Source organism: Camellia sinensis, chromosome 12 (genome assembly GCF_055761805.1).
Source record: "Camellia sinensis isolate YWXY chromosome 12, ASM5576180v1, whole genome shotgun sequence".
Classification (NCBI taxonomy): domain Eukaryota; kingdom Viridiplantae; phylum Streptophyta; class Magnoliopsida; order Ericales; family Theaceae; genus Camellia; species Camellia sinensis.
This window is the reverse complement of record NC_138972.1, coordinates 98,199,114-98,212,657: the sequence shown is the minus strand read 5'-3', so window position 1 is coordinate 98,212,657 and position 13,544 is coordinate 98,199,114. Positions and strand designations below refer to the sequence as shown.

The following is a 13,544-nucleotide window of genomic DNA, read 5'->3' as shown; positions in this document are numbered from 1 at the left end:
TCAAACGGGTGGGAAATGTATCTTTGATTCATCTTGGCCGTTGATCTAAACTCAGGATTCATCTTGGCCCTTAAAACCAAATGTATCTCTTATATATTTGGGACATTTTCAAAAAGCTTTCTTCCATATTATATAGATGATTGATATCCTCTGTGGTTGGAGTGGTTGTGATTTCATCCATAAACTATTTTGGTTTGTAGGAAATTATCATCCATCAGCTTGCTATAGGTATGATTTGTAGGTATATGATTGAACACAATAAAAATACTTTTTATTTTTATTTTGTTGGTCATGTGTTAATGATGAAAAAAAAAAAATCATACCTACAATTTGATGAATGAATGTGTTAATAGTTAGGATTTGTATGGTCAAGTTAAACAACCATGGCTTTAAATTTTTATTCTGTTAATTGTTAGGATTTGAATCTTTTTTAGTTAATTGATTTTGAAATTCTGTTAATTGATTTTTTTCAAAAAGAAATGTTATCCCGTTACCTTTCTTTTGTTATTATAAACCTTTCTTTTGTTATTATAAATTTTTCTTTTGTTTAACGCCAACCAGGTGTAGCATACCTAAGTGAAATCTGTATTAGAAAGGTAACGGGATAACATTAAATTTGAAACTCTTTTTAATTATTTGAAGCAGGTAATTTGGATTGGAGGGTGGTTGCATAACTGAAGACCTCAATCTTTTGGACACATCAGCAATACTGCACATGGAACCGAGTAATCGACTTGATTTCTATTTACCTAATTAGTTTTGTGTTCAGTATAGAAACATAAATTTACTTTTTTTTGATATTGTCAATTTCTTTTTGTGCTGCTGCTTCTTCTCATGTTGACTTCTCATATTGTAAATTTTTTCTCTTTTGTGATTTGTTGAGATTTTTATTGGCTTTGAACACGAATTTAGCCTATTTTCTAGCTTCTTGATGAAGTGACACACACGCAGGTATATGATATCTACACACAAGTGTGGCATCTCCAATGGTTATTGCAACATGGTACAAATGTATTTTTTTTTTTTTAAACCACCATATGATTCAATCTACACCGTACGACGTGTTTATCCGTGTCTAAATGTAAATTCTGAAATTGGAAAAACAACAACTATGTAAATTTTAGGCAAAATGTCAACTGATCAAATGTGATAAAATTTGGCATTTTGTTACACTTGGTGCCCAAATATATTACAATGCCAAATTTTGGCACACCATTGGAGCGGTTTTTCTTCTATGCTCAAATCCCAAATTTTGGCTTTGGTGTGAGGTTGTGCATACAATTGGAGATGCTCTTATTTGCATCATATTAAGAATGGAGAACGTTAGGAGATTATGGTAAGTTTTACATGGCCATCAGTGAAATTATTTTTTCCCGTTTGTGGAACATATCAATGAAAAGCATTTATTTTCCATGCCTCAATTGAAAGCACTGATAGGAAGAGCTGAGTAGCTGAAATTGAAATTTGGTTCTTTGTTAGGCATATACTTCACATTCATCATTTCATGATATGTAAGCCTAACAAGACTGATCAACTCTGCTGTCAATTTATCTGAGTAAAATATTTGTTTGATTTATCGATGTGTACTCCACAAGAAATGATGCACATGCAAATAAAAATTTGCTAAAAATTTACCAAATAGGTTTTTGTTTTCAAGCTTCTTTTTTTCTCCTTCCTTGAAAGTTCAAACATTTAGTTTGGATGTGCTTTGATTGTTGGAAAACTTTGTTCTTTACCTGTTTGCAAAACTTTTTGTTTTTTTGTTGACGGTAAATGAAAGAACAGAACAACAACTTAAAGATCGCATAAACACGTAATTAAACTAAAATAAAACTATTTGGGCCTTAATTGAATTTCATTTGAAAACTCGCCTATGTTCTTATAAACTTTGATTTCAAATCGCTTCATTTGATTGGAAACTCTCACAGCTTCTGTGAACTTAGATAGATGTTTTTGAGTTTGTTTCATGGTGGGTCACCAAAGCTCAACAATGGTTGTTTGCCTATGCCATTTTCTTGGTATAGAAACAGGAATTTTCAGATTGAAGGCATAATTCCATCTCTATAATTGATAATTTATTTTTAAGACAAGAGTTGGGATTACAATTATATTCTAATCCCAACATTATTTACACCGTGCCTTCAGGCACGGGTGTACATTATTTACAACGTGATGAATTGTTTAGCAATTACGGGTAATTTGTTTCAGTATATTATCATAGACATTTCTACCATTCAAAGTTTGTTTTTTTTTTGTTTTTTTTGTTTTTTTTTTTTGTTTTTGGTGAATCAGTGGTCATTTCCGCTGATTTCCCATTAATGACAGAAAAAAAATGGGATGGATTATTCTAAATAGTTGTATCTTCTTACAGGAATACTTACCAGATGGACGATTCATTGTTAGTGCTGATCGGGATTTTAAAATTCGTGTAACTCATTTTCCTCCCCATTGAAATAAATAATTATTTAGTCAATTCCATTTTATTTCTTTATCCAATAATGTTAATCTCATGAGATACAGAGTTTTTGCCTTGGGCATACCAAGTGAGTGATTTTTTTTGTTATCACATGTTTATATTACATCAGTGGTAGGAGAAAACGAAGTTGACAGCAAACAGGAATGGGGGTTTTGGCTTAAGTCTCTCAGAATTTTGCTGCTTGAGCTAAAAATAAAGATTTTTTTTTTTGGAAAAGTTATTAACATAGTGACATTGAGAATCTGATTGTAGCATCTATCTGACATAATGGTCCAGATTAACTTAATACATTTTGTTATAACAAACGGATGTTTTTTTGTTGATGTTGTTTTGTTCATAATAGTATGAATTTATTATCAGTTGGATCTTTATCTGCCCGGGCCAAGCAACTTCAGCCCCATGAGTACAATTCAGGTTTTTAATATTTTGTATTTGTAAACTTGAATGTGGAGTTCTGGATTTGTAAACTTCTTTCAACAGAAAATGTAATTGAGTTATGTTGTTTGTGCATGTAGGGACTTTCACTCTTTCCAATTTGGGCATGTTTGGAGTGGATAGGTTTGATGCTATTCTTCCTCTAGGCCAGGTTAGTAATGAGGGCGAGGCCTTTCACCTCCAATAACTTATGAAGTTCTCTACTCACAAATATATTTAGCTGTTTGATTTAAACATTAATCATGTCCAGGGGGCTATAATGGCTGCTAGAGCATCAAAGCCTACTGCTATAATAGGTGAGGTGAATATAAATTGATTGTGAATTGGCCAGACCCAAGTTTTACATTCATTCTTAGATTCAGTAAATGCTTATACACAGAGAATTCATCATGGTTCAGTAGTTGTCTGCAGCATCTCTGTTTCTGAAGTTTGATTTTCTTCACTCTTCTGCTACTGTTTGCTATATAGAAGTAGGAAACCCCTTTCTCTACTTGAAATATATTCTTCTGCTACTGTTTGTTGTTTGAACCTATTCAGAACTAAGTAACAATTTTTACTAATATTCATTCATATTTATAATGTGTGTCTGAGCTTGGTTTTGGCTATAGATGATGTTGCTAGATTTGTTTCTTCAAGTTTTATTTTATTTTTTCTAAAAAAACAAACAGTGGAATTTTTGTTTATGTAATAGTAATCTTGATTGTGAAATATTTCATCATTCTACATATAGTTTGATTTTCCTCTGGCATAAACCCTTTTTCACTTTGATTTTCCTTTTTACCATTCTACATATAGTTTGTTCCTAATCTTTAAAAAAATGCTCCATTTCAAATTTGTCATTGATTTATAGAAACTTATGAATCGCTTTTACTAGACATTCAAAACTGGTTATGAACATTTTAATAGGGTTCTTTTCTTTGGCACATGGACTCTCTGTTTTTTTGCTCATTGATGCTTGATCTATATAAAATGTCATCCAAGTACATTTGGTGCCAATCTGTTGGAAATTCATAGCTTTCTTATAAATTAACAATTAATGATTGTTTTATGGAGTAGTTGTTTATACAGGGTTGTTAGATTGAAAATTATAGCCCTCTAATTGTTTGTTCTAAAGCCTGAATAAAGGTAACTTGGTACAAAAGATGTATTGATGTCTTTGGTTCATCAACACATCTTGATGGTCTCTGAATAATGAATTTTCTGGATTCAAACATTAGGATTCAAATTGTTTACAAGCTCTGTCAAATCATATGGTTTGGACCATGAATTGGAAAACACATGTCCATGTTCCACATATTTTTCTAGCAGATGTGTTTGATAATTGAGGAATACTAGATAATTATAGGATTTGTGTGTGTTAGATAATTAAATGTGTTATATATAGATATATATTGGTTTCTAGGTGTGGATTTGGGATGGGTGTTAGTGTTTCGGATCATGTTTTCATGAATTGAATGATTTATATTATAGGATTCGTTGAGTACATCATTTGCATAAAAAATCAAGCTAATGGAATAAATATAGACTCATGATCAAACTCCACTTTTTAAAAAAATTATCAAAATCATATTAACTATTTATTTTTTTAAAACATAAACATAAACATAAACATAATCTTATTATAAATATATAATTAATCTGAATTATTTAATCTCTTCTCCCTATTAGATCTCAACCCACTACGGCACCTCCGTCCTCCATCGTAGAGAAACTGTAAATCATCTATACCCATCTTTGATTTTTATTTTATATTTTATATTTTATATTTTATATTTTTTGAATATTAATATTAAATCGGAATCGGAAGCGAACAGTTTTTCTTCTTCTTCTTCCATTAATATTAATATTTCAGAAATTAAGAGGACAAATTATCTCTTTATTTGAATTTATGTTTGAATCAGATTTTTGTTTCTTTTGTTATATAGATTACCATGTCATATTGTTGATTATGGTTTCATGTCTATAAATCGTGAACAGTTTTTTTTTTTTTTCTTCCATCTTTCTGTATCATTAATTTACATGATTTTGTTAGTTCTGTTAAGCCCAGTTAGAAGAAAACATATATTTCTGATAGTTGGTATGGAGATTTGGATTGAATTATGAATATGATTTTCATAGTGTCAGTTTTTTCACTTAGTTTTGACAGTTTGGAGTTTATAAATTCAGATTCTTTGAAGTAACAGAAGTAATGGGCTTCGTCTGTATTTATATTCTGTTTTAGACAATATGGAAGAAAGCTTGCATTTGTTATTATTTTTTTTGATGTTTTATTAAGATAATTTGAGTGAATAAGCCATTTTAAGACAATTTTTTCCTTCTGATCTTAGTTTAAAACAGTTTGTCCTAATTTGTGTACTGACTTTTTTTTTTTATTTATGAACAAGGTGTACTGACTTTAATTTGTGTGTATTAGATACGATTGTGTGTATTATATATGGATGTGCACTAAATCTGAGCATGTTAATGAACAGATGTAAGCATCCATTTTATGAAGTTTTAATACATATCGGAATGTATTATCAAATATGTAAAACAATTATATGTATCTGTTTACATGTGGTATAATCATAATAAGTTGTAAGTCTTCCCATTTAGTAACTTCTGCTGTGGGCAACTTATTTATGGCCTTAATTGGTTCCATATTAGTGTATCAGTTGTGTACTTTCAGAAATTTAGAGGACAAATGATCTCTTTATTTGAATTTATGTTTGAATCAGATTTTGTTTCTTTTGTTATATAGATTACCATGTCATATTGTTCATTATGGTTTCATGTCTCTATAAATCGTGAACAACTTTTTTTTTTTTCTTCCATCTTTCTGTATCATTAATTTACATGATTTTGTTAGTTCTGCTAAGCCCAGTTAGAAGAAAACATGTATCATCATCAATTCATATAGTTTTGAGTTTTTTATTAGTTGGGTAATGAATTCAGTTTCTGCTTGAAATTTCAGATTTTGCCTTCAAAGGCTTGCGAAGAAAGCAAAAATTTCCAGGTGAGATTCTAATTGCGAACATATTCAGTTTGCTTTGAAATCCTTGACTTGGGTTCATTTTTGTTTATCATCATTTCCACAAAAATGCATAGTCAGTCTATACAGGGTAATAAAATTTTCAATCCATTTCATTATGTATTCACCTTAAACTGGGGATATGACTCATGAGAGCAGGGGCACTATTCATTCTTCATAGCAGATGACAGAAAATGAAACACTTCTCACCTAATTTAAGTGTTTTTAGGTGAGAATATGGCTATGTAGGTGAGAATATGGCTACATAGCCATATCAGAAAATGAAAATTTTCTGATTATTAGGTGAGAATATTTTCTGATTATTTACTACATAGCCCTGGGGCATTATTCAAAATACCCAGAAATGTGACATTTCATGGTGTTTTTAACTTCTATTTTCTGATTAATGTGATGAAATGAAACAAAATAAGAGAATCCCATTATTACCATTTGTAAATATATACCCAATAAATAAATAAATAAATCAAAGATCTCTAATAACGTGACATAAAGAAAAATTCCTAAGAACAAGCTGGTGCTTTGAAATCTTTAAGAGTTGCAAAAACAATAGAATCAGGTGCAACACTGATAGGGTTTGAAGCATGCACGAGCACTGGATACATAACTGGTATATCCTTTGACTCTATGAGCACCAAGGGAACACCATTTAACATCAACACATCACTTTGAATATTGCCATCTGTTGGAGTCAAGTGGTACTCTTCCCTGTGGATTTGTTGTTGGTTATCATCATAGTTGTTAGGATAGAAGTTCAAGTCATCCGCAACCGAAACTTCATAGGTAGTAGAATTTGACATGTTGATTAGAAGCAGTGAAATGCCCGACTGAGATAAAATAGAGTAAATGAATTTAATTAATGAAGTGATAGCTAAATGATATATTATTGAGAAGAAAGAGAAATTAAGCTAAAAAAGGTTTAGAATATTGCGCTTACTTCTTTCTTAAGTGGAAGGGGAACTGTCATAAGTGGTCTGAAGTACAATCTTTCCCATTAAGCGATGCCACAGAAGAGCACTGTAGAAGAGCCAACCAAACATTAATATAGAATAAATGTGTCAAAATGATAATTTCAGCTTTATTAAATAGTAAAGGGTTTTAGAAAATCTCAATATTGACTAACCCGTAATAATCCGAATTGGGGATAAATGTTGTAGTGTTGAGAAGGCCATAATTTCCTCCAATCAATGCCTGTCTGCAGAAAACCAATTTTAGGAAAATATTCTGATATGGCTATGTAGGAAAATTATCCAGTTTTATGTCACATTTCTGGGTATTTTTCCAAAACTGAAAAACAGATGACAGAAAATGAAAACGCAACTAAACAAGTACTTATTTTCGAGTATTCATATGTATATATAATCATAAATATTAAAATGATGGCCATTTTTAGAATTTTTCATTGTCTTCGTTTTTCAAAAAAACTACAAACAGAAACACAACTAAACGGCTAGGAAAATTATTTGTTCTATGTCACATATCGGGGTCATATACTATCCCAGAAAAATATATAGCAAAGAATAAGTTATTCAAAGATCTCATGTCGATTTTATCTCACACTGCAGGGAATAAGTTATTCAAAGCTTGCGAATTTACCACCTATAGTCGGCCTCTGTGAGTATTCAACACCCTTACTCTGTTTTTCTTGCTAATTAAGTTCAACAAACTATTAAATTCATAAGATTTGATAGTCTTTAATGTATTAATTTTACTTGAATTGGGTTTTTATGCAGACTCAAGCTTCGTGGGATGCAGATTTTTATGTGAAGACAGTCATATCTTGCTGCTGCTGTTGCTTCATGGGATGCAGATTTTTATGTCAAAGTTGATGATGATGTTCATGTAAATATAGGTAAGAAATTTGTTTTTAGTACTTGATATAAAAATAAAATGCATACATGAAGGTCTAAAATCCAATACATAGATGCAAGACACTCAATGTGTTACAACTTTTAAATTCCCAATCGGGGTAGAAACTTCAGATGCCCATGTTCATATGAACCTCTAAATTCAAATCTACGACTGATATGATTGATTCAACAAGTTTTACTTGAAAATGAAATTATATATGTTTGTAACTCTACAAATTATTTATGTATTTTGTTGCATTGGGTAAGATGTTGTAAATTTTACAGCAACACTAGGAGAAACTTTGGCAAGATACAGGAAAAAGCCACGGGTGCATATCGGATGTATGAAATCTGGTCCTGTCCTTGCTCAGAAGTAAGTGGAATTTTGTCTTAAAATTCTTGCTGTTAACTGGATGTTGAGAAAGTGTTAAGCTTTTAGATGTCTTATTTGTGCACTCTGTGGAACAGGGGAGTGAGGTACCATGAACTTGAATCTTGGAAATTCGAGGAGGTAGGAAACAGGTATTTTAAAAGAATTGGTTACTTACATCTCGATAAACCAGTTAAGTTACACTCTCACATGGTGTTAAAAATGAGAGATCAAAAAAAGAAACGTGTGTATATCACTGAAGCCATTTTTGCACAAAGAGAGAAAGTGTGGGTTTTTGATGATGATACAAATTATGGGTTTTTGATCTCTGCAAATGTGAGAGAAAGTGTGGGTTTTTGATCTCTGCAAATGTGTGTGTATATATGTATGAGGAATTTGGGGATCCTAGAGGTGAGAAAGATGAAGAAAAATGAAAACCATGTCTCTGGAAATGTGTTTGTCAATTGTGATGCATGAGTCCTAGAGAGAGAATCTCTCCTTATCCTAACATTATTTACACCGTGCCTTCAGGCGCGGGCATACGCTAGTCTCAACTAATTCAAAGCAATTTGGTACTTAGGCTGCTTGTTGGGGGAAAATAGGCCAAAATGTTGCTCAGTCCCTTCTCCATCCTTTTTGTTCTCATCAAACATAGCAAACAAGTAAGTCTCTATAGCCTTCCCAGGCCTCTTGGGAGTTCCACTCCCTCCATTCACATGCTGAATCAAATTCTTATAATAAGTCCCTGCATTGTCCAATGTAGATCCGGCACCGCCACCATCAGATGGCCAGCCACTCTCCGACACCACGATCTCCACCCCGGGTCCGCCCGCCTTCTCGACAGCTGAGTACATAGCATCCAACATGGCATCAAAAAGGTTCTGGTAACCAGACTGATCATCTTGCACCACCACTCCTGTGGCAGTGAACAGGGCATATGGAAGAGTAATGTGTTGTTGATCACCATTGTATGCAAAATAAGGGTATATGTTTGCAAGCAGTGGAGACTTGTTTGTGGCTAGGAATTGAATGATCGGTTCCATGAACGACTTCACACCGTCGAAAGAGCCTTGCGATGGTGGGTATGAGTTGCTTACTAGTGCCGAGTATGTTGCAGTTGAGACCTTGATTTGGTCCTGTTGTATTCAACCAAACAAAAAAAAAAAAAAAATGTGAATAATCAGATTATATTAATAATGTAAATAAATGATTCATATTAAATTATCGATAGTCATATAATTGAATCAAATTTATTTTGAAAATCTAAATCCTACATATGATTTCAAAATATACCATCTATTTTTCTAAAACTAATGCAATCCAATTATGTGACTACTGATATCTAATCAAGTTAAAATTCTTTCACAGTAGTAATCAACTTGCCAGACACTAAAAAATAAATAATTCGAATCACCGAATTAGGCCCGGAGTGGGCTCACATGACATAAATTGACCCGCCAGTCTAAGGGAACTTCTTTATTTAAAATAAACCCTACATGAGTGAGACTACCTAATGTAGAAATAAGCAATGTTGTTATGTTAGGAACCGAAATGATTTACCAAAATTTCTACCAAATCACTCATATGCCTCTAGCATTTTTGTTTAGAAATAAACGCTTGCCTGTAAACCCAAGGCTGCAATTGCATTGTAAACGTTTTGCATGGCGGGGAGGACAAATTGAACATACTGAGCAGTGTCTGCTTTGTTGGGATCCACTTCGTTTCCAACCGAGATGTACTGGAACTTGACGCCTGGGAAATAGTTTCCAACATTGTTTTGGACCCATTGTGATGCGGCTGAAGGATCAGACCCGAGAGCTGGAAGGTCGGAGTTGGGGACGTCAAGGACTAATTCAATGTTGGAACCCCTCAGGGCTTCGAGGGTCGATGGATTTGGACCGTACATTCGCATCCTTCCAATGTCGTTGGATTGGTAGAGTTGTACAACTTCTTGATCCGATGGTAAGTTGTCGCCCAGTTGTCCATTACACACTCCTATGGATTGTGCATCTGCAATGGTGACATTTTGGTGAGAAAAACGCTAAATATACACACACACACACAAATTGTACGAAATGATGTGGCAGTGACTTTTTTGGGAATTATGAAATATAATGTTAGGCATTTTGAGTTTTAATGAATGAATATAAACAAGTCATCCCTGGTGTTATTGACTTAGACTCTATGTTTCCTTTACTAAAATAGCATAAGCTTATTATATAATTTCTCTCATTCACTTTTTACATACTATTTCAATATATACATGTCTATGATATTGAATAAATCCATTTAGAAAAATTTTATATGTAACAAAAATGTTGACGCCTGAATTTAAGATAACCATGCCGATAGCATCCCATTTGAAAAAGAAGAAGAAGAAAAGGCTCCAATGTGGAGTGACTGAATATCAAATATTCAAGATCAAGAAGGCATACAAACATGCCCTTAAACAAACAAATCTAAAAGATGGATCATTAAACAAAAATATATAAGAAATAAAAATATTATACACAAATTGTATATAGAACAATGTGGTAGAATTATAGATTTATCTCTTTAAAATAAAAACAAAAAATCTATTAAGTTGCTTATTAATAACTAGGTATCGGGACTATGAAGTTAACGGTTGAGTAACCCTTTTTGTTTTTGGATCGGAGGTCAAGCAACCCTTTAGTGACCCTTAAAGTTCTACGTTGAATCTTATTCTTCAGTCTTTACCGTTTGGCCGAATCCATTAGAACTGTTACTAACATATCATTTTAGTGAATATTTTCATATGAAAATTTTGAAAGAATAATATATTTTCCTATAGAAGATAATGTGGGTGTTTGGGAAGTGGGTTAGGTTTTTTTAGTTGTAGGATATTATTGGAGAAATTTTTTTTTTGTGTTTGGAAAGATAGTTTGGTTTTTTTGTGATTGGATGTGATGTTTGTGAGAGAAAAATTGAAATGATTATGGGGTTTGCTGTGAAATTTTGTTTGGATTTGTTTTTTTTTTTTTTTGATTTTGTAATCAATTTGTCTTTTAGTGAAAAAAAACAAAAAAAAATCCTTCCCAAACACCCTCAATATATATGTGTGCATGAAGTTAGCATTTTTATTATGCACTTCATAGTTCATATAGCAAAATGTTAGCATTACTATGCTTATGCTCGGTATGACATGTACGAGAGAGAGAGAGAGAGAGACCTGTCATATAAATGGTAGGTGAAAACAATACAAGTAGCAATACAGAAACCAGAAAAAGTTCCATTTTTAAAAGTGGAAAGGAACAACTAAAACCACACTTCAATTGCTTTTTTTTTTTTTTTAAATGGAAGAAGATGTAGAAAACACACAATCTCCCCTACTTTATATAGAAGCCAATTACTACTACTCTGTCTGGAGGACCAAAACTGTTGCCCCTTTCAAAACACTGCTTTGAAAAGTAAAACTTCAACATGGTAGGTCAGTTAGAACAAGTCCAACAGAAAAACACTACGAGAAAATCATTTGACACCATTTCTTATTATTATTATTACTACTAAGTAGTTTCCATCATTTTTTTTTTTGCACTAAATAAGCTCAAAAAAAGTACATAATTTTTTTCTCACTTTCCACCACTTTTATCCTAAATAAATTCACCTGTACAAATTTAAAATTCAAACAACACATAGGCTTAATTAGCCATGAATAAAAATAAATAAAATTTTTAGATGAACCACGGAATTTTGTTCCATCTCTGATTTTACCGCAATCTGTGGCCTATTTCGATACCAATTTAAGTGTTCAACATTGTTTTTTGATTTTTTCTATGTGCAAAAGTCTTAGGTTTTCAATATTTTCCAAACCATTTAATTGAGCCTTGGACCCAGACCCCTCTCTCTCTCTGATCAAACTCGATGGACCGAACTTGAAGAATAGTTCTTACTGACAAGTCAATTGGGTTGGCCGACAATCACTCAACAATCATCTTACACGGCACATCATGTTTCTTCTAAATTGAATAACTAATACACAATGAATTTTTATAGGTTTTGTTAAAAAAAAAAAAAAAAAGAGAATTTTTATAGGCAACTAAACCAAAAAAAAGATTTTTTTTTTGAAAATTTCTTTTAATTTTCTTCTTATTTTTCTAACACTATAAAAAAATAAAAAATAAAGCAAATTTGCTTCTATTTTTTATTTTTTAAATGGTTCCAGTTGGGCATCCAATTGAAGAGATGGTGGCCTTAGTAAGCTCATTTCAAAGCCTACTTTAGTGATTTGAATGGTTCATCTTGTAAGATCTAATAAAATGATTGTTTATATAAACAATTAAGTTGATTGAAAATCGATAACTGCATAACTGAATCACATTAACCTTAAGAAAATGAACAAGTATAATACACTATTCATTTTTTGTAATGCAAATGTGCTATAAATGTGTGATTAATAATATCTAATCTTTTTCTTTTTCTTTATTTATTTATTTATTTTTTACATGAATATCCTCTTCATCAATCATACAAAAATGAATCATTCAACTTATTGAAATGATCCACAAAAATAGACACACCGAGCCTACAGTCCAATTGCGACGTGAGAAAATTCAAACCATTATATTTGCCCATAGTTTCTGTTTAATTTTGAACAATGCTATATAAATAGAATTTGTAAAAAATATTTATAGTGTTTAACATATGATTCAAATTCATTTAAGATGTATGTTTCATTTTTTTTTTAGAACGTATGTTTCAATTACACATTATTATCTTTTTAAATGTATTTCTAAATTTTGTACAAATATTTTACTGTTTAATTTTAGACTATATCGTTTGAGTTTGGATTTGCTAAAATTGAAGATCTCAACTTTACAGTGAAGTTAACCCATTATGGGGCTGAATTAAACCTATTTTGGTGATCTAAACCGTTCATCTCATACAATCAATTGAAAAAATTATCTATGCAAAAAATTAAATTGATTCAATATCGATTGTGATACCATCACATATGCTTTTAATAATAGACCATCCATTTATTATAATATATATGTGATTTGATCAATTGATTACTAATGTCTGATCAACCTAAGTTTTTGCATGTATATTTTTCTCAGTTTATCTTATGAGACGAACGGTTCAGATAATTGAAATGGGTACAAATTGGTTCATAATGCGCCAACTTCACATGTAAAGTTGAGATATTTAATCTTAACAAATCTAAACTCATTGCATGGCAAGGAACTCAGGATCATATAGGGGCATAAAAAGTTTGAAAACAATGTACAAAAATATGTACATTTTTTTTATATCCACATTAAATTACAAAACATAATAATTGCAAGATAATTTATCTATTAAGACCATCTCCAACGTATCATCAATTCTTTTATCAAATTTAAATTTGACGAAAAATCATCTTTT

The 13,544-nt window shown here is 31.7% G+C and overlaps 3 protein-coding genes across 5 annotated transcripts; 1 reads left to right on the top strand and 2 right to left on the bottom strand.

The window, feature by feature from the left end:
- Positions 1–146: 146 nt before the first annotated feature.
- On the top strand, positions 147–9,061 carry LOC145804648 (uncharacterized). 3 transcript variants are annotated; one of them, XM_082899343.1, is made up of 12 exons: positions 147–725; positions 2,372–2,428; positions 2,820–2,890; positions 2,992–3,062; positions 3,162–3,207; positions 5,865–5,906; positions 7,505–7,553; positions 7,673–7,791; positions 8,075–8,162; positions 8,258–8,311; positions 8,740–8,821; positions 8,923–9,061. In XM_082899343.1, exons 2-8 carry the CDS (start codon positions 2,385–2,387, stop codon positions 7,704–7,706), a joined length of 357 nt encoding a protein of 118 aa, XP_082755469.1. In that variant the 5' UTR covers positions 147–725; positions 2,372–2,384; the 3' UTR covers positions 7,707–7,791; positions 8,075–8,162; positions 8,258–8,311; positions 8,740–8,821; positions 8,923–9,061. The 3 variants fall into 3 exon arrangements, with proteins under 3 accessions (XP_082755469.1, XP_082755471.1, XP_082755470.1); XM_082899345.1 differs by lacking the exon at positions 8,923–9,061 and having other exon boundaries at positions 8,691–8,821; XM_082899344.1 differs by lacking the exon at positions 147–725 and having other exon boundaries at positions 1,761–2,428.
- On the bottom strand, positions 6,443–7,481 carry LOC114304831 (heparanase-like protein 2). Its single transcript, XM_082898031.1, has 4 exons — positions 7,434–7,481; positions 7,063–7,172; positions 6,923–6,956; positions 6,443–6,766 (listed from the first exon to the last, which is right to left on the bottom strand). The coding sequence occupies exons 1-4, from the start codon at positions 7,479–7,481 to the stop codon at positions 6,443–6,445; spliced, it is 516 nt and encodes a 171-aa protein (XP_082754157.1).
- LOC145804649 (glucan endo-1,3-beta-glucosidase-like) lies at positions 8,694–11,544 on the bottom strand. Its single transcript, XM_082899346.1, has 3 exons — positions 11,350–11,544; positions 9,781–10,169; positions 8,694–9,295 (listed from the first exon to the last, which is right to left on the bottom strand). The coding sequence occupies exons 1-3, from the start codon at positions 11,411–11,413 to the stop codon at positions 8,714–8,716; spliced, it is 1,035 nt and encodes a 344-aa protein (XP_082755472.1). The 5' UTR covers positions 11,414–11,544; the 3' UTR covers positions 8,694–8,713.
- Positions 11,545–13,544: the final 2,000 nt, after the last annotated feature.

Coding starts and splice junctions, on each gene's coding strand:
- LOC114304831 (XM_082898031.1), bottom strand. CDS start 7,481: ATGAGATCTTTGAATAACTTATTCTTTGCTATATATTTTTCTGGGATA. Junction 7,173..7,433: donor CTATATATTTTTCTGGGATA/GTATATGACCCC, acceptor TTTCCTACATAG/CCATATCAGAATATTTTCCT. Junction 6,767..6,922: donor ATCGCTTAATGGGAAAGATT/GTACTTCAGACC, acceptor ATTTTATCTCAG/TCGGGCATTTCACTGCTTCT.
- LOC145804649 (XM_082899346.1), bottom strand. CDS start 11,413: ATGGAACTTTTTCTGGTTTCTGTATTGCTACTTGTATTGTTTTCACCT. Junction 10,170..11,349: donor ACCTACCATTTATATGACAG/GTCTCTCTCTCT, acceptor TCACCATTGCAG/ATGCACAATCCATAGGAGTG. Junction 9,296..9,780: donor TTGCAGCCTTGGGTTTACAG/GCAAGCGTTTAT, acceptor TGAATACAACAG/GACCAAATCAAGGTCTCAAC.
- LOC145804648 (XM_082899343.1), top strand. CDS start 2,385: ATGGACGATTCATTGTTAGTGCTGATCGGGATTTTAAAATTCGT. Junction 5,907..7,504: donor AAGAAAGCAAAAATTTCCAG/GTGAGATTCTAA, acceptor CTCACACTGCAG/GGAATAAGTTATTCAAAGCT. Junction 7,554..7,672: donor ACCACCTATAGTCGGCCTCT/GTGAGTATTCAA, acceptor GTTTTTATGCAG/ACTCAAGCTTCGTGGGATGC.